The sequence below is a fragment of the Oncorhynchus keta genome, chromosome 21 (assembly GCF_023373465.1).
Source record: "Oncorhynchus keta strain PuntledgeMale-10-30-2019 chromosome 21, Oket_V2, whole genome shotgun sequence".
Taxonomy (NCBI): domain Eukaryota; kingdom Metazoa; phylum Chordata; class Actinopteri; order Salmoniformes; family Salmonidae; genus Oncorhynchus; species Oncorhynchus keta.
Window position 1 is genome coordinate 33,984,305 of NC_068441.1, and position 24,755 is coordinate 34,009,059.

The 24,755-nt window shown below is 48.5% G+C and overlaps 2 protein-coding genes across 2 annotated transcripts in view; both read right to left on the reverse strand.

The window, feature by feature from the left end:
- LOC118373800 (testis-expressed protein 264 homolog) overlaps positions 1–24,755 on the reverse strand; it is a 125,857-nt gene that overhangs the window by 54,002 nt on the left and 47,100 nt on the right. The gene's annotated exons all lie outside the window — the stretch shown is intronic.
- On the reverse strand, positions 8,108–17,170 carry LOC127910342 (uncharacterized). Its single transcript, XM_052473743.1, has 2 exons — positions 16,636–17,170; positions 8,108–8,548 (listed from the first exon to the last, which is right to left on the reverse strand). Exons 1-2 carry the CDS (start codon positions 17,139–17,141, stop codon positions 8,416–8,418), a joined length of 639 nt encoding a protein of 212 aa, XP_052329703.1. The 5' UTR covers positions 17,142–17,170; the 3' UTR covers positions 8,108–8,415.

Below are 24,755 nucleotides of genomic sequence, written 5' to 3' on the forward strand. Positions count from 1 at the left end.
ATAGATGGAATGCACTCACATGAGATTTGCCGTGATGTTGACAGAGTGGCATGGGAGGTTTATTTCTTAGACTGGGGTAAGATGTCAATTTTGGGACACATCCTCAGTAGTGTGCCTTCGAATCAGTGGGTGTTTCGGCCTTTAATCACTAAACACCCTCATCAAAGGTGGCCAGCTAAAGGGTAATCAAGCCTTAGCTTGTGTCCCATGCCCAATTAAGATGTCCCACGGGACTATGCAAGGCAGGGGCGTCCTCTTCCCTGAGCCAGCCATACAGCTGACCGCATACTCTCATATGCCCTCCTCAAGTTGGAGGGATCTGAATTGGGTTCTCAGGTGGGGGTGGGGGTCATGAAGTTATAGCCCAGCAAGGGTCCTTCCGTTTGATCCAGATCCACTGGCTGCTTCTTTCAGCTGCTTGAGAAACTGCTCTGACGGTCTGCCGCAGAGCCTGTCCATGGATTCCAAGTTCTTTCAGCAACCTGATGATGGAAGAAGCCACGAATCCTCTGCATCCCACTTCAACTGGCCAGACCTTTGCATTCCAGCCACGCTGAGTTGCGTCTGCTGCCAACTCTGTGTAACGCAGTTTCTTACGCTCGTAGGCCTCTTCAACAGAGTTTTCCCATGGGACTGTGAGCTCTATGATGTACACAGCCTTTCGTGAAGGGGACCAGAGTACCATGTCTGGCCTAAGGTTGGTAGAAGCAATCTCAGGTGGAAAAATGAGTTGCTGGCCAATATCGACAAGCATCTTCCAGTCCCGGGCCATGGCTAGGTGTCCAGTTTCTGGCTTTGTAGGAGGATACTTGGGCCTTTTCTGTCCCTCCCGGATGAATGTTGTTGTTTTGACGGGATTGCTTGTTTTTGGAGGTAATGAATTGGTTGCACTCCTCTTGGTCTCAAGTGCTACAGCCAGGCTCTTGAGGACCTGATTGTGCCTCCAGGTGTAGCGGCCTTGTGAGAGGCTGGTCTTGCAACCTGTCATTATATGCCTGAGAGTCGCTGGAGCTGGGCAGAGGGGGCAGGTCGAGTCCTCGCCATACCATTGATGTAGATTTTTTTGGTGATGGAAGCTTAACATCATAAAAACAGCCTATGATGAAGCTGATGTTGCTTGCCTCCATTTGCCAAAGCTCACTCCAGCTGAGATCTTTCTCCTCTCCAGGCCTTCCCACCGCGTCCATTGCCCTTGTTTAGCAAGAGAGACAGCCTTGCACTTCTTGCAGTCTCCTCCTGTCTGCGCACCTCCTCGACCACCAGCTTCCTGCGTTCAGATGTTGTTGCCTTATGGAACGTTGGTTTGCTTGCTGCCAGGCCCAAAGCCTCTTCCATGCTGATATTCCCCACAATGTCTTGGTGTCTCAGGGCTGATGTTGCTTGCTGCACAGCCTTGGATGATGTCCATTTCCGTCCAGTTTGTAGAAGAGGTGCAGCCTTGCTAATGGTCTGGTCTTTGGAGTCCTTCAATGTCATCTGAAGTCTTACTTTAGAGCACTTGTACTCCTCCGTTAGACTTGTAAGAGGTAGTTCAAGGACCCTTTGCCATAGAGGCCGATGTTACTCAGGCATCGTGGGACACCCAGCCATTTCTTCACGATGAGGTAATGGTTCGCTCCATCTTCTCCACTGTTGTTAATGGGACCTCATAGACGGTGAGTGGCCACATTACCCGGGAGAAGTCCAAACTGTAGGCACCAAAGCTTGAGCCTCCCAGGCAGTAGGGTCTTGCTGATGTTCTCAAGACCGTCGGCGATGTCCTGTCTACTTGCTGCACTTGATCTTTATCCCGGAGGCTTTCGTTGTACCATCTACCCAGGCTCTTGATGGTTGCTCAGATACCGTTGGTATCGGGTCATCTCCAATGCAGAACCTCACATCTTTAAGCTGTCCCTTGACTATGGAGATGCTTCGAGATTTGCTTGGCTTGATTTTCATCCGGGGCCCACTCCCTGATGTTATCCTGCAGTTTTGCAAGTAGCCGCCTGGTGCATGCTGCAGTGGTGGTCAGTATAGTCATGTCATCCATGTATGCTCGATAGGTGGGGAGACGGAGCCTTCCTTAGTTCTCTCACCGCCGGACCACCCATCTCGATGCCCTGATGATGACTTCCATGGCCATAGTGAAGGCCAGAGGAGAAATTGTACAGCCTGCCATTATGCCTACTTCCAAGCGCTGCCATGTTGTTGTGAAGTCAGGTGTTGTGAACACAATTGCAGGTCTTGGAAATAGGCCTTACCAGTGTAGTGATGGGTTCTGGTACGTGGAAAATGTTGAAGGATTCCCAGAGGAGTTCATGGGGAACTGAGCCAAAGGCATTGGCCAGGTCGAGGAAGATGACATAGGGGTCTCTCTTGTCCTTCTTAGTTGTTTGGATCTGTGCCAAATCATACTAGTATGTTCCAGGTAACCAGAGAAACCAGGAATGCCTGCTTTCTGTACAGATGTATCAATGTACTTGTTCCTTTCCAGATAAGTGGACAGCCTCTGTGCTATTATACTGAAAAGATCTTCCTTCGACGCTGAGAAGGGAGATTGGTCGGAATTGACTGATTTCTGTCGCATCCTTCTCTTTCGGGATTAGCACACCACCAGCCCTTCGCCATGCCTTTGTATTATTTCCTTCTGCCACACTATCCTCATGAGCCTCCAAAGAAAGCGTAGAACATCCGGGGCGTTCTTGTAGAGCTTGTATGGTACTCCATTAGCCCAGGAGCAGAGGCCGCTTCTGCTCTTCGGACAACGTTCTCTACTTCCCTCCATTTTGGAGGGTCAGTGTCCAGATTGAATTCTGTTGGTTGAATAGGTGGGATGTCATGTGATGACTATCTGCTCATGCCTTTTCATGTCCTGGTGGACATTTTCCAGATGTTCTTCCAGTTCAGGCTTTGGAGTTTTTAGGATTCCGCACTTTCCTTTGCGAAGAGATCTTTGACAAACTTAAAGGGGTTTTTATAGAACCGTGTTCTTGAGTGTACCTTCTTCCTACGAGTTTCCTTAAGTTTTCCGCGTTCGCAAGGTTGCCAGCCGACATTTAATGTCTGCTTTGAGTAGCATGATACCTCTCTGCATCGGAGGCCTTCTTCCACTGCTTCCTCAGCTGCCTTCTCTCTCTGACAAGTATCTCGATCTCCTGCTGTCTCCTAGATTTGGCTGGCGGGGGTGGTGTCTTGCCACTTCTCCTTTCGCTTACTCCAAAGCGCCTTCTCCGTAGTGGTAGATAATGTCTCCCATCCTTTCAAGCTTTTTCTCTGCTGTTCCTACCTGTTGTTCCAAGATTTTGTCAGGTCGTTGTTGATTGTTTCCCACTTCTTTTCAACAGCTTTGGGCCACTTCACACTCGGTCTGTGCCCTTGATCTTTTCTCTTTAGAGGTCTCTGTGGTTGGGTGAGTTCATCCACCGGCATTTCTGTGCTTGTGTTATCCTCCTCAGTTACAGGGGTGCTGATGCTCTGCGAACTTTGGTTTGCGTCCCGTCGCTGTGCTTCATTCGACTGATTTGACTGGCTGCTTCGTAAGAAGTACTGGTCAATGCGAGGTCCCTGTCTCTGCTCTCCCAAGCACCTTTTCCTCCCTTGATGGATCCCTTAATCCCCTTGCCGATGTTACTCCTCTCCCAACCACAGCTGCACACCTGAAGTGTGTGTCCTGCTGCTGTTATGGTTGTCTCATGTGCTGTGTTCCTACTGTAGTCGTTTCCGTTCCTGGGTCCGTAACCATGTGATCAGTCGTTGAGCCATCTTGCGCCCCAGCTCTCGCAGGCTCTAGGGTATGTTCCTTTGTTGACTTTCAGTAGCACTTAGGGGTGTCTCCAACATACTGAAACAGCTCGGAGACTGCCAACATGGGTAGCTAGCCCATGACAGCCCCAGTGGGGTCTATTCCTCCGGTCAGTTGTCTCTCCAAGCTGTCACACAGACTTTCCTATGTTGTCAGCTGTCCTTTCACAGCAGTCACTGGACTGGTCCAGATGATCAGAATCATAAAACACGGATGAGATGTTAAAACTGTCCATTGTGCCAATAGATGGAATGCACTCACATGAGATTTGCCGTGATGTTGACAGAGTGGCATGGGAGGTTTATTTCTTAGACTGGGGTAAGATGTCAATTTTGGGACACATCCTCAGTAGTGTGCCTTCGAATCAGTGGGTGTTTCGGCCTTTAATCACTAAACACCCTCATCAAAGGTGGCCAGCTAAAGGGTAATCAAGCCTTAGCTTGTGTCCCATGCCCAATTAAGATGTCCCACGGGACTATGCAAGGCAGGGGCGTCCTCTTCCCTGAGCCAGCCATACAGCTGACCGCATACCTCATATGCCCTCCTCAAGTTGGAGGGATCTGAATTGGGTTCTCAGGTGGGGGTGGGGGTCATGAAGTTATAGCCCAGCAAGGGTCCTTCCGTTTGATCCAGATCCACTGGCTGCTTCTTTCAGCTGCTTGAGAAACTGCTCTGACGGTCTGCCGCAGAGCCTGTCCATGGATTCCAAGTTCTTTCAGCAACCTGATGATGGAAGAAGCCACAAATCCTCTGCATCCCACTTCAACTGGCCAGACCTTTGCATTCCAGCCACGCTGAGTTGCGTCTGCTGCCAACTCTGTGTAACGCAGTTTCTTACGCTCGTAGGCCTCTTCAACAGAGTTTTCCCATGGGACTGTGAGCTCTATGATGTACACAGCCTTTCGTGAAGGGGACCAGAGTACCATGTCTGGCCTAAGGTTGGTAGAAGCAATCTCAGGTGGAAAATGAGTTGCTGGCCAATATCGACAAGCATCTTCCAGTCCCGGGCCATGGCTAGGTGTCCAGTTTCTGGCTTTGTAGGGGATACTTGGGCCTTTTCTGTCCCTCCCGGATGAATGTTGTTGTTTTGACGGGATTGCTTGTTTTTGGAGGTAATGAATTGGTTGCACTCCTCTTGGTCTCAAGTGCTACAGCCAGGCTCTTGAGGACCTGATTGTGCCTCCAGGTGTAGCGGCCTTGTGAGAGGCTGGTCTTGCAACCTGTCATTATATGCCTGAGAGTCGCTGGAGCTGGGCAGAGGGGGCAGGTCGAGTCCTCGCCATACCATTGATGTAGATTTTTTGGTGATGGAAGCACATCATAAACAGCTCTTATGATGAAGCTGATGTTGCTTGCCTCCATTTGCCAAAGCTCACTCCAGTTGATCTTTCTCCTCTCCAGGCCTTCCCACCGCGTCCATTGCCCTTGTTTAGCAAGAGAGACAGCCTTTGCACTTCTTGCAGTCTCCTCCTGTCTGCGCACCTCCTCGACCACCAGCTTCCTGCGTTCAGATGTTGTTGCCTTATGGAACGTTGGTTTGCTTGCTGCCAGGCCAAAGCCTCCTCTTCCATGCTGGATATTCCCACAATGTCTTGGTGTCTCAGGGCTGATGTTGCTTGCTGCACAGCCTTGGATGATGTCCATTTCCGTCCAGTTTGTAGAAGAGGTGCAGCCTTGCTAATGGTCTGGTCTTTGGAGTCCTTCAATGTCATCTGAAGTCTTACTTAGAGCACTTGTACTCCTCCGTTAGACTTGTAAGAGGTAGTTCAAGGACCCTTTGCCATAGAGGCCGATGTTACTCAGGCATCGTGGGACACCCAGCCATTTCTTCACGTATGAGGTAATGGTTCGCTCCATCTTCTCCACTGTTGTTAATGGGACCTCATAGACGGTGAGTGGCCACATTACCCGGGGGGAGAAGTCCAAACTGTAGGCACCAAAGCTTGAGCCTCCCAGGCAGTAGGGTCTTGTTGATGTTCTCAAGACCGTCGGCGATGTCCTGTCTTACTTGCTGCACTTGATCTTTATCCCGGAGGCTTTCGTTGTACCATCTACCCAGGCTCTTGATGGGTTGCTCAGATACCGTTGGTATCGGGTCATCTCCAATGCAGAACCTCACATCTTTAAGCTGTCCCTTGACTATGGAGATGCTTCGAGATTTGCTTGGCTTGATTTTCATCCGGGCCCACTTGATGTTATCCTGCAGTTTTGCAAGTAGCCGCCTGGTGCATGCTGCAGTGGTGGTCAGTATAGTCATGTCATCCATGTATGCTCGGATAGGTGGGAGACGGAGCCCTTCCTTAGTTCTCTCACCGCCGACCACCCATCTCGATGCCCTGATGATGACTTCCATGGCCATAGTGAAGGCCAGAGGAGAAATTGTACAGCCTGCCATTATGCCTACTTCCAAGCGCTGCCATGTTGTTGTGAAGTCAGGTGTTGTGAAACACAATTGCAGGTCTTGGAAATAGGCCTTTACCAGTGTAGTGATGGGTTCTGGTACGTGGAAAATGTTGAAGGATTCCCAGAGGAGTTCATGGGGAACTGAGCCAAAGGCATTGGCCAGGTCGAGGAAGATGACATAGGGGTCTCTCTTGTCCTTCTTAGCTGTTTGGATCTGGTGCCAAATCATACTAGTATGTTCCAGGCAACCAGAGAAACCAGGAATGCCTGCTTTCTGTACAGATGTATCAATGTACTTGTTCCTTTCCAGATAAGTGGACAGCCTCTGTGCTATTATACTGAAAAGATCTTCCCTTCGACGTTGAGAAGGGAGATTGGTCGGAATTGACTGATTTCTGTCGCATCCTTCTCTTTCGGGATTAGCACACCACCAGCCCTTCGCCATGCCTTTGGTATTATTTCCTTCTGCCACACTATCCTCATGAGCCTCCAAAGAAAGCGTAGAACATCCGGGGCGTTCTTGTAGAGCTTGTATGGTACTCCATTAGGCCCAGGAGCAGAGGCCGCTCTTGCTCTTCGGACAACGTTCTCTACTTCCTCCATTTTGGAGGGTCAGTGTCCAGATTGAATTCTGTTGGTTGAATAGGTGGGATGTCATGTGATGACTATCTGCTCATGCCTTTTCATGTCCTGGTGGACATTTTCCAGATGTTCTTCCAGTTCAGGCTTTGGAGTTTTTAGGATTCCGCACTTTTCCTTTGCGAAGAGATCTTTGACAAACTTAAAGGGGTTTTTATAGAACCGTGTTCTTGAGTGTACCTTCTTCCTACGAAGTTTCCTTAAGTTTTCCGCTCTTCGCAAGGTTGCCAGCCGACATTTAATGTCTGCTTTGAGTAGCATGAGACCTTCTCTCTCTGCATCGGAGGCCTTCTTCCACTGCTTCCTCAGCTGCCTTCTCTCTCTGACAAGTATCTCGATCTCCTGCTGTCTCCTAGATTTGGCTGGCGGGGGTGGTGTCTTGCCACTTCTCCTTTCGTTTACTCCAAAGCGCTCTTCTCCGTAGTGGTAGATAATGTCTCCCATCCTTTCAAGCTTTTTCTCTGCTGTTCCTACCTGTTGTTCCAAGATTTTTGTCAGGTCGTTGTTGATTGTTTCCCACTCTCTCTTTTCAACAGCTTTGGGCCACTTCACACTCGGTCTGTGCCCTTTGATCTTTTCCTCTTTTAGAGGTCTCTGTGGTTGGGTGAGTTCATCCACCGGCATTTCTGTGCTTGTGTTATCCTCCTCAGTTACAGGGGTGCTGATGCTCTGCGAACTTTGGTTTGCGTCCCGTCGCTGTGCTTCATTCGACTGATTTGACTGGCTGCTTCGTAAGAAGTACTGGTCAATGCGAGGTCCCTGTCTCTGCTCTCCCAAGCACCTTTTCCTCCCTTGATGGATCCTTAATCCCCTTGCCGATGTTACTCTCTCCCAACCACAGCTGCACACCTGAAGTGTGTGTCCTGCTGCTGTTATGGTTGTCTCATGTGCTGTGTTCCTACTGTAGTCGTTTCCGTTCCTGGGTCCGTAACCATGTGATCAGTCGTTGAGCCATCTTGCGCCCCAGCTCTCGCAGGCTCTAGGGGTATGTTCCTTTGTTGACTTTCAGTAGCACTTAGCGGGTGTCTCCAACATACTGAAACAGCGTCGGAGACTGCCAACATGGGTAGCTAGCCCATGACAGCCCCAGTGGGGTCTATTCCTCCGGTCAGCTGTCTCTCCAAGCTGTCACACAGACTTTCCTATGTTGTCAGCTGTCCTTTCACAGCAGTCACTGGACTGGTCCAGATGATCAGAATCATAAAACACGGGACGAGATGTTAAAAACTGTCCATTGTGCCAATAGATGGAATGCACTCACATGAGATTTGCCGCGGATGTTGACAGAGTGGCATGGGAGGTTTATTTCTTAGACTGGGGTAAGATGTCAATTTTGGGACACATCCTCAGTAGTGTGCCTTCGAATCAGTGGGTGTTTCGGCCTTTAATCACTAAACACCCTCATCAAAGGTGGCCAGCTAAAGGGTAATCAAGCCTTAGCTTGTGTCCCATGCCCAATTAAGATGTCCCACGGGACTATGCAAGGCAGGGGCGTCCTCTTCCCTGAGCCAGCCATACAGCTGACCGCATACCTCATATGCCCTCCTCAAGTTGGAGGGATCTGAATTGGGTTCTCAGGTGGGGGTGGGGGGTCATGAAGTTATAGCCCAGCAAGGGTCCTTCCGTTTGATCCAGATCCACTGGCTGCTTCTTTCAGCTGCTTGAGAAACTGCTCTGACGGTCTGCCGCAGAGCCTGTCCATGGATTCCAAGTTCTTTCAGCAACCTGATGATGGAAGAAGCCACAAATCCTCTGCATCCCACTTCAACTGGCCAGACCTTTGCATTCCAGCCACGCTGAGTTGCGTCTGCTGCCAACTCTGTGTAACGCAGTTTCTTACGCTCGTAGGCCTCTTCAACAGAGTTTTCCCATGGGACTGTGAGCTCTATGATGTACACAGCCTTTCGTGAAGGGGACCAGAGTACCATGTCTGGCCTAAGGTTGGTAGAAGCAATCTCAGGTGGAAAAATGAGTTGCTGGCCAATATCGACAAGCATCTTCCAGTCCCGGGCCATGGCTAGGTGTCCAGTTTCTGGCTTTGTAGGGGGATACTTGGGCCTTTTCTGTCCCTCCCGGATGAATGTTGTTGTTTTGACGGGATTGCTTGTTTTTGGAGGTAATGAATTGGTTGCACTCCTCTTGGTCTCAAGTGCTACAGCCAGGCTCTTGAGGACCTGATTGTGCCTCCAGGTGTAGCGGCCTTGTGAGAGGCTGGTCTTGCAACCTGTCATTATATGCCTGAGAGTCGCTGGAGCTGGGCAGAGGGGGCAGGTCGAGTCCTCGCCATACCATTGATGTAGATTTTTTGGTGATGGAAGCACATCATAAACAGCTCTTATGATGAAGCTGATGTTGCTTGCCTCCATTTGCCAAAGCTCACTCCAGTTGATCTTTCTCCTCTCCAGGCCTTCCCACGCGTCCATTGCCCTTGTTTAGCAAGAGAGACAGCCTTTGCACTTCTTGCAGTCTCCTCCTGTCTGCGCACCTCCTCGACCACCAGCTTCCTGCGTTCAGATGTTGTTGCCTTATGGAACGTTGGTTTGCTTGCTGCCAGGCCAAAGCCTCCTCTTCCATGCTGGATATTCCCACAATGTCTTGGTGTCTCAGGGCTGATGTTGCTTGCTGCACAGCCTTGGATGATGTCCATTTCCGTCCAGTTTGTAGAAGAGGTGCAGCCTTGCTAATGGTCTGGTCTTTGGAGTCCTTCAATGTCATCTGAAGTCTTACTTTAGAGCACTTGTACTCCTCCGTTAGACTTGTAAGAGGTAGTTCAAGGACCCCTTTGCCATAGAGGCCGATGTTACTCAGGCATCGTGGGACACCCAGCCATTTCTTCACGTATGAGGTAATGGTTCGCTCCATCTTCTCCACTGTTGTTAATGGGACCTCATAGACGGTGAGTGGCCACATTACCCGGGGGAGAAGTCCAAACTGTAGGCACCAAAGCTTGAGCCTCCCAGGCAGTAGGGTCTTGTTGATGTTCTCAAGACCGTCGGCGATGTCCTGTCTTACTTGCTGCACTTGATCTTTATCCCGGAGGCTTTCGTTGTACCATCTACCCAGGCTCTTGATGGGTTGCTCAGATACCGTTGGTATCGGGTCATCTCCAATGCAGAACCTCACATCTTTAAGCTGTCCCTTGACTATGGAGATGCTTCGAGATTTGCTTGGCTTGATTTTCATCCGGGCCCACTTGATGTTATCCTGCAGTTTTGCAAGTAGCCGCCTGGTGCATGCTGCAGTGGTGGTCAGTATAGTCATGTCATCCATGTATGCTCGGATAGGTGGGAGACGGAGCCCTTCCTTAGTTCTCTCACCGCCGACCACCCATCTCGATGCCCTGATGATGACTTCCATGGCCATAGTGAAGGCCAGAGGAGAAATTGTACAGCCTGCCATTATGCCTACTTCCAAGCGCTGCCATGTTGTTGTGAAGTCAGGTGTTGTGAAACACAATTGCAGGTCTTGGAAATAGGCCTTTACCAGTGTAGTGATGGGTTCTGGTACGTGGAAAATGTTGAAGGATTCCCAGAGGAGTTCATGGGGAACTGAGCCAAAGGCATTGGCCAGGTCGAGGAAGATGACATAGGGGTCTCTCTTGTCCTTCTTAGCTGTTTGGATCTGGTGCCAAATCATACTAGTATGTTCCAGGCAACCAGAGAAACCAGGAATGCCTGCTTTCTGTACAGATGTATCAATGTACTTGTTCCTTTCCAGATAAGTGGACAGCCTCTGTGCTATTATACTGAAAAGATCTTCCCTTCGACGTTGAGAAGGGAGATTGGTCGGAATTGACTGATTTCTGTCGCATCCTTCTCTTTCGGGATTAGCACACCACCAGCCCTTCGCCATGCCTTTGGTATTATTTCCTTCTGCCACACTATCCTCATGAGCCTCCAAAGAAAGCGTAGAACATCCGGGGCGTTCTTGTAGAGCTTGTATGGTACTCCATTAGGCCCAGGAGCAGAGGCCGCTCTTGCTCTTCGGACAACGTTCTCTACTTCCCTCCATTTTGAGGGTCAGTGTCCAGATTGAATTCTGGTGGTTGAATAGGTGGGATGTCATGTGGGATGACTATCTGCTCATGCCTTTTCATGTCCTGGTGGACATTTTCCAGATGTTCTTCCAGTTCAGGCTTTGGAGTTTTTAGGATTCCGCACTTTTCCTTTGCGAAGAGATCTTTGACAAACTTAAAGGGGTTTTTATAGAACCGTGTTCTTGAGTGTACCTTCTTCCTACGAAGTTTCCTTAAGTTTTCCGCTCTTCGCAAGGTTGCCAGCCGACATTTAATGTCTGCTTTGAGTAGCATGAGACCTTCTCTCTCTGCATCGGAGGCCTTCTTCCACTGCTTCCTCAGCTGCCTTCTCTCTCTGACAAGTATCTCGATCTCCTGCTGTCTCCTAGATTTGGCTGGCGGGGGTGGTGTCTTGCCACTTCTCCTTTCGTTTACTCCAAAGCGCTCTTCTCCGTAGTGGTAGATAATGTCTCCCATCCTTTCAAGCTTTTTCTCTGCTGTTCCTACCTGTTGTTCCAAGATTTTTGTCAGGTCGTTGTTGATTGTTTCCCACTCTCTCTTTTCAACAGCTTTGGGCCACTTCACACTCGGTCTGTGCCCTTTGATCTTTTCCTCTTTTAGAGGTCTCTGTGGTTGGGTGAGTTCATCCACCGGCATTTCTGTGCTTGTGTTATCCTCCTCAGTTACAGGGGTGCTGATGCTCTGCGAACTTTGGTTTGCGTCCCGTCGCTGTGCTTCATTCGACTGATTTGACTGGCTGCTTCGTAAGAAGTACTGGTCAATGCGAGGTCCCTGTCTCTGCTCTCCCAAGCACCTTTTCCTCCCTTGATGGATCCTTAATCCCCTTGCCGATGTTACTCTCTCCCAACCACAGCTGCACACCTGAAGTGTGTGTCCTGCTGCTGTTATGGTTGTCTCATGTGCTGTGTTCCTACTCGTAGTAGTTTCCGTTCCTGGGTCCGTAACCATGTGATCAGTCGTTGAGCCATCTTGCGCCCCAGCTCTCGCAGGCTCTAGGGGTATGTTCCTTTGTTGACTTTCAGTAGCACTTAGCGGGTGTCTCCAACATACTGAAACAGCGTCGGAGACTGCCAACATGGGTAGCTAGCCCATGACAGCCCCAGTGGGGTCTATTCCTCCGGTCAGCTGTCTCTCCAAGCTGTCACACAGACTTTCCTATGTTGTCAGCTGTCCTTTCACAGCAGTCACTGGACTGGTCCAGATGATCAGAATCATAAAACACGGGACGAGATGTTAAAACTGTCCATTGTGCCAATAGATGGAATGCACTCACATGAGATTTGCCGTGATGTTGACAGAGTGGCATGGGAGGTTTATTTCTTAGACTGGGGTAAGATGTCAATTTTGGGACACATCCTCAGTAGTGTGCCTTCGAATCAGTGGGTGTTTCGGCCTTTAATCACTAAACACCCTCATCAAAGGTGGCCAGCTAAAGGGTAATCAAGCCTTAGCTTGTGTCCCATGCCCAATTAAGATGTCCCACGGGACTATGCAAGGCAGGGGCGTCCTCTTCCTGAGCCAGCCATACAGCTGACCGCATACCTCATATGCCCTCCTCAAGTTGGAGGGATCTGAATTGGGTTCTCAGGTGGGGGTGGGGGGTCATGAAGTTATAGCCCAGCAAGGGTCCTTCCGTTTGATCCAGATCCACTGGCTGCTTCTTTCAGCTGCTTGAGAAACTGCTCTGACGGTCTGCCGCAGAGCCTGTCCATGGATTCCAAGTTCTTTCAGCAACCTGATGATGGAAGAAGCCACGAATCCTCTGCATCCCACTTCAACTGGCCAGACCTTTGCATTCCAGCCACGCTGAGTTGCGTCTGCTGCCAACTCTGTGTAACGCAGTTTCTTACGCTCGTAGGCCTCTTCAACAGAGTTTTCCCATGGGACTGTGAGCTCTATGATGTACACAGCCTTTCGTGAAGGGGACCAGAGTACCATGTCTGGCCTAAGGTTGGTAGAAGCAATCTCAGGTGGAAAAATGAGTTGCTGGCCAATATCGACAAGCATCTTCCAGTCCCGGGCCATGGCTAGGTGTCCAGTTTCTGGCTTTTGGGGGATACTTGGGCCTTTCTGTCCCTCCCGGATGAATGTTGTTGTTTTGACGGGATTGCTTGTTTTTGGAGGTAATGAATTGGTTGCACTCCTCTTGGTCTCAAGTGCTACAGCCAGGCTCTTGAGGACCTGATTGTGCCTCCAGGTGTAGCGGCCTTGTGAGAGGCTGGTCTTGCAACCTGTCATTATATGCCTGAGAGTCGCTGGAGCTGGGCAGAGGGGGCAGGTCGAGTCCTCGCCATACCATTGATGTAGATTTTTTGGTGATGGAAGCACATCATAAACAGCTCTTATGATGAAGCTGATGTTGCTTGCCTCCATTTGCCAAAGCTCACTCCAGTTGATCTTTCTCCTCTCCAGGCCTTCCCACCGCGTCCATTGCCCTTGTTTAGCAAGAGAGACAGCCTTTGCACTTCTTGCAGTCTCCTCCTGTCTGCGCACCTCCTCGACCACCAGCTTCCTGCGTTCAGATGTTGTTGCCTTATGGAACGTTGGTTTGCTTGCTGCCAGGCCAAAGCCTCCTCTTCCATGCTGGATATTCCCACAATGTCTTGGTGTCTCAGGGCTGATGTTGCTTGCTGCACAGCCTTGGATGATGTCCATTTCCGTCCAGTTTGTAGAAGAGGTGCAGCCTTGCTAATGGTCTGGTCTTTGGAGTCCTTCAATGTCATCTGAAGTCTTACTTTAGAGCACTTGTACTCCTCCGTTAGACTTGTAAGAGGTAGTTCAAGGACCCTTTGCCATAGAGGCCGATGTTACTCAGGCATCGTGGGGACACCCAGCCATTTCTTCACGTATGAGGTAATGGTTCGCTCCATCTTCTCCACTGTTGTTAATGGGACCTCATAGACGGTGAGTGGCCACATTACCCGGGGAGAAGTCCAAACTGTAGGCACCAAAGCTTGAGCCTCCCAGGCAGTAGGGTCTTGTTGATGTTCTCAAGACCGTCGGCGATGTCCTGTCTTACTTGCTGCACTTGATCTTTATCCCCGAGGCTTTCGTTGTACCATCTACCCAGGCTCTTGATGGGTTGCTCAGATACCGTTGGTATCGGGTCATCTCCAATGCAGAACCTCACATCTTTAAGCTGTCCCTTGACTATGGAGATGCTTCGAGATTTGCTTGGCTTGATTTTCATCCGGGCCCACTTGATGTTATCCTGCAGTTTTGCAAGTAGCCGCCTGGTGCATGCTGCAGTGGTGGTCAGTATAGTCATGTCATCCATGTATGCTAGATAGGTGGGAGACGGAGCCCTTCCTTAGTTCTCTCACCGCCGACCACCCATCTCGATGCCCTGATGATGACTTCCATGGCCATAGTGAAGGCCAGAGGAGAAATTGTACAGCCTGCCATTATGCCTACTTCCAAGCGCTGCCATGTTGTTGTGAAGTCAGGTGTTGTGAAACACAATTGCAGGTCTTGGAAATAGGCCTTTACCAGTGTAGTGATGGGTTCTGGTACGTGGAAAATGTTGAAGGATTCCCAGAGGAGTTCATGGGGAACTGAGCCAAAGGCATTGGCCAGGTCGAGGAAGATGACATAGGGGTCTCTCTTGTCCTTCTTAGCTGTTTGGATCTGGTGCCAAATCATACTAGTATGTTCCAGGCAACCAGAGAAACCAGGAATGCCTGCTTTCTGTACAGATGTATCAATGTACTTGTTCCTTTCCAGATAAGTGGACAGCCTCTGTGCTATTATACTGAAAAGATCTTCCCTTCGACGTTGAGAAGGGAGATTGGTCGGAATTGACTGATGTCTGTCGCATCCTTCTCTTTCGGGATTAGCGCACCACCAGCCCTTCGCCATGCCTTTGGTATTATTTCCTTCTGCCACACTATCCTCATGAGCCTCCAAAGAAAGCGTAGAACATCCGGGGCGTTCTTGTAGAGCTTGTATGGTACTCCATTAGGCCCAGGAGCAGAGGCCGCTCTTGCTCTTCGGACAACGTTCTCTACTTCCCTCCATTTTGGAGGGTCAGTGTCCAGATTGAATTCTGTTGGTTGAATAGGTGGGATGTCATGTGGGATGACTATCTGCTCATGCCTTTTCATGTCCTGGTGGACATTTTCCAGATGTTCTTCCAGTTCAGGCTTTGGAGTTTTTAGGATTCCGCACTTTTCCTTTGCGAAGAGATCTTTGACAAACTTAAAGGGGTTTTTATAGAACCGTGTTCTTGAGTGTACCTTCTTCCTACGAAGTTTCCTTAAGTTTTCCGCTCTTCGCAAGGTTGCCAGCCGACATTTAATGTCTGCTTTGAGTAGCATGATACCTTCTCTCTCTGCATCGGAGGCCTTCTTCCACTGCTTCCTCAGCTGCCTTCTCTCTCTGACAAGTATCTCGATCTCCTGCTGTCTCCTAGATTTGGCTGGCGGGGGTGGTGTCTTGCCACTTCTCCTTTCGTTTACTCCAAAGCGCTCTTCTCCGTAGTGGTAGATAATGTCTCCCATCCTTTCAAGCTTTTTCTCTGCTGTTCCTACCTGTTGTTCCAAGATTTTTGTCAGGTCGTTGTTGATTGTTTCCCACTCTCTCTTTTCAACAGCTTTGGGCCACTTCACACTCGGTCTGTGCCCTTTGATCTTTTCCTCTTTAGAGGTCTCTGTGGTTGGGTGAGTTCATCCACCGGCATTTCTGTGCTTGTGTTATCCTCCTCAGTTACAGGGGTGCTGATGCTCTGCGAACTTTGGTTTGCGTCCGTCGCTGTGCTTCATTCGACTGATTTGACTGGCTGCTTGTAAGAAGTACTGGTCAATGCGAGGTCCCTGTCTCTGCTCTCCCAAGCACCTTTTCCTCCCTTGATGGATCCTTAATCCCCTTGCCGATGTTACTCTCTCCCAACCACAGCTGCACACCTGAAGTGTGTGTCCTGCTGCTGTTATGGTTGTCTCATGTGCTGTGTTCCTACTCGTAGTCGTTTCCGTTCCTGGGTCCGTAACCATGTGATCAGTCGTTGAGCCATCTTGCGCCCCAGCTCTCGCAGGCTCTAGGGGTATGTTCCTTTGTTGACTTTCAGTAGCACTTAGCGGGTGTCTCCAACATACTGAAACAGCGTCGGAGACTGCCAACATGGGTAGCTAGCCCATGACAGCCCCAGTGGGGTCTATTCCTCCGGTCAGCTGTCTCTCCAAGCTGTCACACAGACTTTCCTATGTTGTCAGCTGTCCTTTCACAGCAGTCACTGGACTGGTCCAGATGATCAGAATCATAAAACACGGGACGAGATGTTAAAAACTGTCCATTGTGCCAATAGATGGAATGCACTCACATGAGATTTGCCGTGATGTTGACAGAGTGGCATGGGAGGTTTATTTCTTAGACTGGGGTAAGATGTCAATTTTGGGACACATCCTCAGTAGTGTGCCTTCGAATCAGTGGGTGTTTCGGCCTTTAATCACTAAACACCCTCATCAAAGGTGGCCAGCTAAAGGGTAATCAAGCCTTAGCTTGTGTCCCATGCCCAATTAAGATGTCCCACGGGACTATGCAAGGCAGGGGCGTCCTCTTCCCTGAGCCAGCCATACAGCTGACCGCATACCTCATATGCCCTCCTCAAGTTGGAGGGATCTGAATTGGGTTCTCAGGTGGGGGTGGGGGTCATGAAGTTATAGCCCAGCAAGGGTCCTTCCGTTTGATCCAGATCCACTGGCTGCTTCTTTCAGCTGCTTGAGAAACTGCTCTGACGGTCTGCCGCAGAGCCTGTCCATGGATTCCAAGTTCTTTCAGCAACCTGATGATGGAAGAAGCCACGAATCCTCTGCATCCCACTTCAACTGGCCAGACCTTTGCATTCCAGCCACGCTGAGTTGCGTCTGCTGCCAACTCTGTGTAACGCAGTTTCTTACGCTCGTAGGCCTCTTCAACAGAGTTTTCCCATGGGACTGTGAGCTCTATGATGTACACAGCCTTTCGTGAAGGGGACCAGAGTACCATGTCTGGCCTAAGGTTGGTAGAAGCAATCTCAGGTGGAAAAATGAGTTGCTGGCCAATATCGACAAGCATCTTCCAGTCCCGGGCCATGGCTAGGTGTCCAGTTTCTGGCTTTGTAGGGGGATACTTGGGCCTTTTCTGTCCCTCCCGGATGAATGTTGTTGTTTTGACGGGATTGCTTGTTTTTGGAGGTAATGAATTGGTTGCACTCCTCTTGGTCTCAAGTGCTACAGCCAGGCTCTTGAGGACCTGATTGTGCCTCCAGGTGTAGCGGCCTTGTGAGAGGCTGGTCTTGCAACCTGTCATTATATGCCTGAGAGTCGCTGGAGCTGGGCAGAGGGGCAGGTCGAGTCCTCGCCATACCATTGATGTAGATTTTTGGTGATGGAAGCACATCATAAACAGCTCTTATGATGAAGCTGATGTTGCTTGCCTCCATTTGCCAAAGCTCACTCCAGTTGATCTTTCTCCTCTCCAGGCCTTCCCACCGCGTCCATTGCCCTTGTTTAGCAAGAGAGACAGCCTTTGCACTTCTTGCAGTCTCCTCCTGTCTGCGCACCTCCTCGACCACCAGCTTCCTGCGTTCAGATGTTGTTGCCTTATGGAACGTTGGTTTGCTTGCTGCCAGGCCAAAGCCTCCTCTTCCATGCTGGATATTCCCACAATGTCTTGGTGTCTCAGGGCTGATGTTGCTTGCTGCACAGCCTTGGATGATGTCCATTTCCGTCCAGTTTGTAGAAGAGGTGCAGCCTTGCTAATGGTCTGGTCTTTGAGTCCTTCAATGTCATCTGAAGTCTTACTTTAGAGCACTTGTACTCCGTTAGACTTGTAAGAGGTAGTTCAAGGACCCCTTTGCCATAGAGGCCGATGTTACTCAGGCATCGTGGGACACCCAGCCATTTCTTCACGTATGAGGTAATGGTTCGCTCCATCTTCTCCACTGTTGTTAATGGGACCTCATAGACGGTGAGTGGCCACATTACCCGGGGAGAAGTCCAAACTGTAGGCACCAAAGCTTGAGCCTCCCAGGCAGTAGGGTCTTGTTGATGTTCTCAAGACCGTCGGCGATGTCCTGTCTTACTTGCTGCACTTGATCTTTATCCCCGAGGCTTTCGTTGTACCATCTACCCAGGCTCTTGATGGGTTGCTCAGATACCGTTGGTATCGGGTCATCTCCAATGCAGAACCTCACATCTTTAAGCTGTCCCTTGACTATGGAGATGCTTCGAGATTTGCTTGGCTTGATTTTCATCCGGGCCCACTTGATGTTATCCTGCAGTTTTGCAAGTAGCCGCCTGGTGCATGCTGCAGTGGTGGTCAGTATAGTCATGTCATCCATGTATGCTAGGATAGGTGGGAGACGGAGCCCTTCCTTAGTTCTCTCACCGCCGACCACCCATCTCGATGCCCTGATGATGACTTCCATGGCCATAGTGAAGGCCAGAGGAGAAATTGTACAGCCTGCCATTATGCCTACTTCCAAGCGCTGCCATGTTGTTGTGAAGTCAGGTGTTGTGAAACACAATTGCAGGTCTTGGAAATAGGCCTTTACCAGTGTAGTGATGGGTTCTGGTACGTGGAAAATGTTGAAGGATTCCCAGAGGAGTTCATGGGGAACTGAGCCAAAGGCATTGGCCAGGTCGAGGAAGATGACATAGGGTCTCTCTTGTCCTTCTTAGCTGTTTGGATCTGGTGCCAAATCATACTAGTATGTTCCAGGCAACCAGAGAAACCAGGAATGCCTGCTTTCTGTACAGATGTATCAATGTACTTGTTCCTTTCCAGATAAGTGGACAGCCTCTGTGCTATTATACTGAAAAGATCTTCCCTTCGACGTTGAGAAGGGAGATTGGTCGGAATTGACTGATGTCTGTCGCATCCTTCTTTTCGGGATTAGCGCACCACCAGCCCTTCGCCATGCCTTTGGTATTATTTCCTTCTGCCACACTATCCTCATGAGCCTCCAAAGAAAGCGTAGAACATCCGGGCGTTCTTGTAGAGCTTGTATGGTACTCCATTAGGCCCAGGAGCAGAGGCCGCTCTTGCTCTTCGGACAACGTTTTCTACTTCCCTCCATTTTGGAGGGTCAGTGTCCAGATTGAATTCTGTTGGTTGAATAGGTGGGATGTCATGTGGGATGACTATCTGCTCATGCCTTTTCATGTCCTGGTGGACATTTTCCAGATGTTCTTCCAGTTCAGGCTTTGGAGTTTTTAGGATTCCGCACTTTTCCTTTGCGAAGAGATCTTTGACAAACTTAAAGGGGTTTTTTTATAGAACCGTGTTCTTGAGTGTACCTTCTTCCTACGAAGTTTCCTTAAGTTTTCCGCTCTTCGCAAGGTTGCCAGCCGACATGCACAGAGTCCTGACGAGAGGTCGACCGATTATGATTTTTCAACGCCGATACTGATTGGAGGACCAAAAAAGGTAGTTACCGATTAAATCGGCCGATTTTTAAAAATGTATTTGTAATAAATGACAATTACAACAATACTGAACGAACACTTATTTTAACTTAATATAATACATCAATAAAATACATTTAGCCTCAAATAAATAATGAAACATGTTCAATTTGGAGAAGTAAAAGTGCAATATGTGCCATGTAAGAAAGCTAAACGTTTAAGTTCCTTGCTCAGAACATGAGAACATATGAAAGCCTTCAATATTCCCAGGTAAGAAGTTTTAGGTTGTAATTATTATAGGAATTATAGGACTATTTCTCTCTATACCATTTGTATTTCATTAACCTTTGACTATTGGATGCACTTTAGTATTGCCAGTCCGTCCCTCTCCTTGCTCCTACCTGGGCTCGAAGCAGCGTTACCCATGCAGGGCAAGGGGAACAACCACTCCAAGTCTCAGAGGGAGTGACGTTTGAAACGCTATTAGTGTGCACCCCGCTAACTAGCTAGCCATTTCACATCGGTTACACCAGCCTAATCTCGGGAGTTGATAGGCTTGAAGTTATAAACAGCTGCTGGCAAACACATGAAAGTGCTGTTTGAATGAATGTTTACGAGCCTGCTGGTGCCTACCATCGCTCAGTCAGACTGCTCTATCAAATCATACTTAGTTATAACATGATACCACACAGAAATACGAGCCGTAGGTCATTAATATGGTCGAATCCAGAAACTAATCTCGAAAACAAGACGTTTATTCTTTCAGTGAAATACGGAACCGTTCCGTATTTTATCTAACGGGTGGCATCCATAAATCTAAATATTCCTGTTACATTGAACAACCTTCAATGTTATGTCAATAATTACGTCAAAATCTGGCAAATTAGGCAGCTGTCACGAATATTACCGAAGGTGACTCCCCTTCTTGTTCGGGTGGCGCTCGGGGGTCGTCGTCGCCGGTCTACTAGCTATCGCCGATCCGTTGTTCTGTGTTCCTTTAGTTCTGTCTAATTGGTAGCACCTGTTTCTTGTTTGGTTGTTAGGGTAGGGTTATATATAGTCTGTTCAGCCCGCTTCTGTTTCGTGCGGGCTTGTTCGTCTGTTTTGTTGGTTGAGTGTATTTTGTTTGCATTTGGGTTTCACGCTGTCCGTTTATATTTCTGTTCATTTGTGTTTCCACTTTTGTTCATGTTATGTTTCCGGGACATGAAAGCGTGTTTTTTTCCCATACCTTTTGCTCTCTGCGCCTGACTCCACACCTCATCACTCATTTACCGTTACAGAAGCCCGCACCACGATATGGAGTCAGCAGGAGCAGCGACCACTCCTCTTCCCACTATGGAGGAGAGAGTCCATCATCACACGTCCATCCTCCACCGCCTAGGATCAGCGATGGATCAGATGATGGAGAGGATGGATCGTTGGGAGAGGAATGGTCTCCCTACTACCCCACCGACCCTCCCACCAACAACTCTACTATCTCCCCCATCTGGATCCGGTTCCAGCGCTCTGCTCATGACGCCTCCGAGGAAGATGGAGCAGCGACGGGGTGCCAGGGATTCCTGCTTCAATTAGACCTCTACCTGGCCACCGTTCGGCCGGCTCCCTCGTCGGAGGAGAGAGTAGGGGTCCTCATCACATGCCTTACCGGTAAAGCCCTGGAGTGGGCTAATGCGGTCTGGAACGGGCCCGACTCAGCGAGGGACAACTACCCGGAGTTCACCCGCCGTTTCAGGGCCGTGCTCGATCACCCTCCAGAAGGTCGAGCGGCGGGTGAGAGATTGTTCCATCTTAGACAGGGGACGAGGAGCGCGCAGGACTTCGCGCTGGAGTTCCGGACCTTGGCCGCGGGAGCAGGGTGGAACGACAGGGCCCTGATAGACCATTACAGGTGTTGCCTGAGAGAGGACGTCCGTAGGGAGCTGGCCTGTCGGGATACTACACTTAGCCTGGATGGACTGATAGACCTGTCGATCCGGTTGGACCATCTGCTAGCTGCTCGTGGACGTTCTGAAAGGGTCCTGTCAGTTCTACCTCCTGACCCTCCTGCTCCTATCCCGATGGAGCTAGGAGGGACCGCGTCAAGGGAGGTCGGAGGAGGAAGCTCCTCTTGTACCAGTTGTGGCCGGAGAGGGCACACATCTGGTCGGTGCTGGAGGAATTCATCTGGGAATCGAGAGGGCAGGCAGGACACTCATCGGTCACCCCAGGTGAGTAAGCACCACACTCTCCCAGAGCACCACACTCTCCCGGGCTTGTTCGTCTGTTTTGTTGGTTGAGTGTATTTTGTTTGCATTTGGGTTTCACACTGTCCGTTTATATTTCTGTTAATTTGTGTTTCCACTTTTGTTCATGTTATGTTTCCGGGACATTAAAGCGTGTTTTTTTCCCACATCTTTTGCTCTCTGCGCCTGACTCCACACCTCATCACTCATTTACCGTTACAGCAGCCCAAACTGTTGCATATACACTGACTCTGCGACACAATTTCACCTGGTTAATATTGCCTACTATCCTGGATTTCTTTTAGCTAAATATGCAGGTTTAAAAATATATACATCTGTGTATTGATTTTAAGAAAGGCATTGATGTTCATGGTTAGGTACACATTGGAGCAACGATACGCACCGCATCGATTATATGCAACACAGGATACGCTAGATAAACTAGTAATATCATCAACAATGTGGAGTTAACCTGTTACTCCTACCCCCTACTTTTTCGAACATTCTGTTAAAAATCGCGCAACATTTCAGCGCCCTGCTGCTCATGCCAGGAATATAGTATATGCATATGATTAGTATGTGTGGATAGAAAACACTCAGACGTTTATAAAACTGGTTAAATCACGGCTGTGACTATAACAGAACGTGCGTTTCATCGAAAAAGCGCAGGAAAATCTGATCACTGAAAATGGAAATATATATCCATCCGCCACTTCAACCCATTGATAAAGGTGAACCACAATAAATGGGGCTGAGTTTGCAATACCTACAGCTTCCACACGATGTCAACAGTCTTGTCATTTGCCTAGGCTTTGTTTCTTGGTCAAACGAAGAAGAGACAAGCCATTTGTTCAGGTCTCCGACCGGATATTTTGGTTGAGATTTTAACCGGACATTATTTCCAGACGGACAGCTAAAGAATATACATCGCCTCGTGATCAATTTGATTGCTTATTAACGTGTACTAATACCTAAAGTTGCATTACAAAAGTATTTCGAAGTGTTTTGTGAAAGTTTATCGTCAACTTTTTTAATAAAAAAAAATGACGTTAAGTTATAAGACACTATTTTTTTCCGTTTATCACACAGTCTTCATAGATTGATATCTAGGCTATATATGGACCGATTTAATCGAAAAAAAGACCCAATAGTGATTATGGGACATCTAGGAGTGCCAACAAAGAAGATGGTCAAAGGTAATGAATGTTTTATATTTTATTTGTGCGGTTTGTGTAGCGACGACTATGCTAATTCTTTTGTTTACGTCCCTGCGGGTCTTTTGGGGTGTTACATGCTATCAGATAATAGCTTCTCATGCTTTCAGCCCAGTCAAAAGCATTTTAAAAATCTGACTTGTTGCCTGGATTCACAACGAGTGTAGCTTTAATTCAATACCCTGCATGTGTATTTTAATGAACGTTTGAGTTTTAACTAATACTATTAGCATTTAGCGTAGCGCATTTGCATTTCCAGAGCTCTAGATGGGACGCCTGCGTGTCAGGTAGGAGCAAGAGGTTAACTAGCGATTATGATTTAGCTAGCTAGCAACTTACCTTGGCTTACTGCATTCGCGTAACAGGCAGTCTCCTCGTGGAGTGCAATGAGAGGTAGGTGGTTAGAGCGTTGGACTAGCTAACTGTAAGGTTGCAAGATTGAATCCCCCGAGCTGACAAGGTAACCATCTGTTGTTCTGCCCCTGAACGAGGCAGTTAGGCCATCATTTAAAATAAGAATGTGTTCTTCACTGACTTGCCTAGTTAAATAAAGGTGTAAAAAAATTAAATATATATATTTTTCAATCGGTGTCCAAAAACATGAAAACTTGAACTTGAAATCGGCCCTAATTAATCGGCCATTCCGATTAATCGGTCAACGTCTAGTCCTGACCTCAACCCCATTGAACACCTTTGGGATGAATTGGAACACTGACTGCAAGCCAGGCTCAACATCAGTACCCAACCTCAATAATTATCCTGGCTGAATGGAATGTTTCAATATCAAGTGGAAAGTGTTCCCAGAAGAGTGGAGGCTGTTATATTTGTAAAAATATACATATTAAAAAATATATATATATTTACCTAGGCAAGTCAGTTTGGAACAAATTCTTATTTACAATGACGACCTACCCCAGCCAAACCCGGACGACGCTGTGCGGCACTGTTTTGGATGAGCTATAGTTTATTAATTGAATTTGGAGGCAGGCCCCCCAAGTAGTGCATTCCCATAATCAATTCAGGAGAAAATTAATGCATGGATTAGCTTTTCAGCACCAATTGTGGTAAGAGAGGGAACTGGTGAGATTGAAACATAACATTACTATTCACTTTCTAATCCGCAAAGGATATGCACTAACATCTGACATTCACTCCAAGACGCATCTTCCATCATGATCAAATGATCAACTGTATCACCTTCGCTGACTTCTCATCTCAGGGTCAACTGCCACACTAATGAAGTAGGCAACATGAAGTGAATGTTTGAGGGGACACTTCCCTGAGGGAAGAAACATTGCGAATAAGGGACAAAGGAAGAGGGACAGAGATGGGGAGGAGTATAGGAGGGATACAACCTCCTCTGCCTCCGCTCCACCTCTCCACCCATCTCGCCCAACAAGCATCTGTATCATAGTCACTTTATAACTCCAGCTAACCATCCTATCTGTATGGGCCATAAAACAGCTCTCTTTCCACAGTAAATGGGTAGTAAATATGCTGGTGCACCCCTCCTGCATGATCTTCATTCAGAGCGACAACCGTCTGGAATAAAATCTACATCGGATCAATCATATTCAAATGTGACATTTAGCGTTAACAAATGTCTTTGGATTCCCCGTGGCCAGATGACTAAAGTCATGTTTGAGCACTTGACTGGCGGGGTCCACACAGCCCCATGAGTGAGTGCGTGATTGTGTGTGTGAGAGAGAAAGAGCGAGCGAGCGAGAGAGAAAGGACCTCAGAGCTCCTCACAGCCCCTGGACAGACCAGACCAGACCTGGCTCGCTTTCTTTAAGCCTATATGTTAACAACCATATGTTTCATTTTATCAGAGTAGTTGAGGATACTGATAAAGAAATGTGACTCGCAAACAAAAGAGCTCAGAGCGAGGGAACACATACATGGATATAATGCTTCACATTTCTTTATCAGTATCCTCAACTACTCTGATAAAATGAAACATATCGTTGTTAACATATAGGCTCAAAGAAAGCGGAGTTCTTCACATTTCTTTATCATTGTCCTAGACTAGGGCTAGGCTATATTCTCTGGTAAAATGATTTAGCCTAAGCCTAA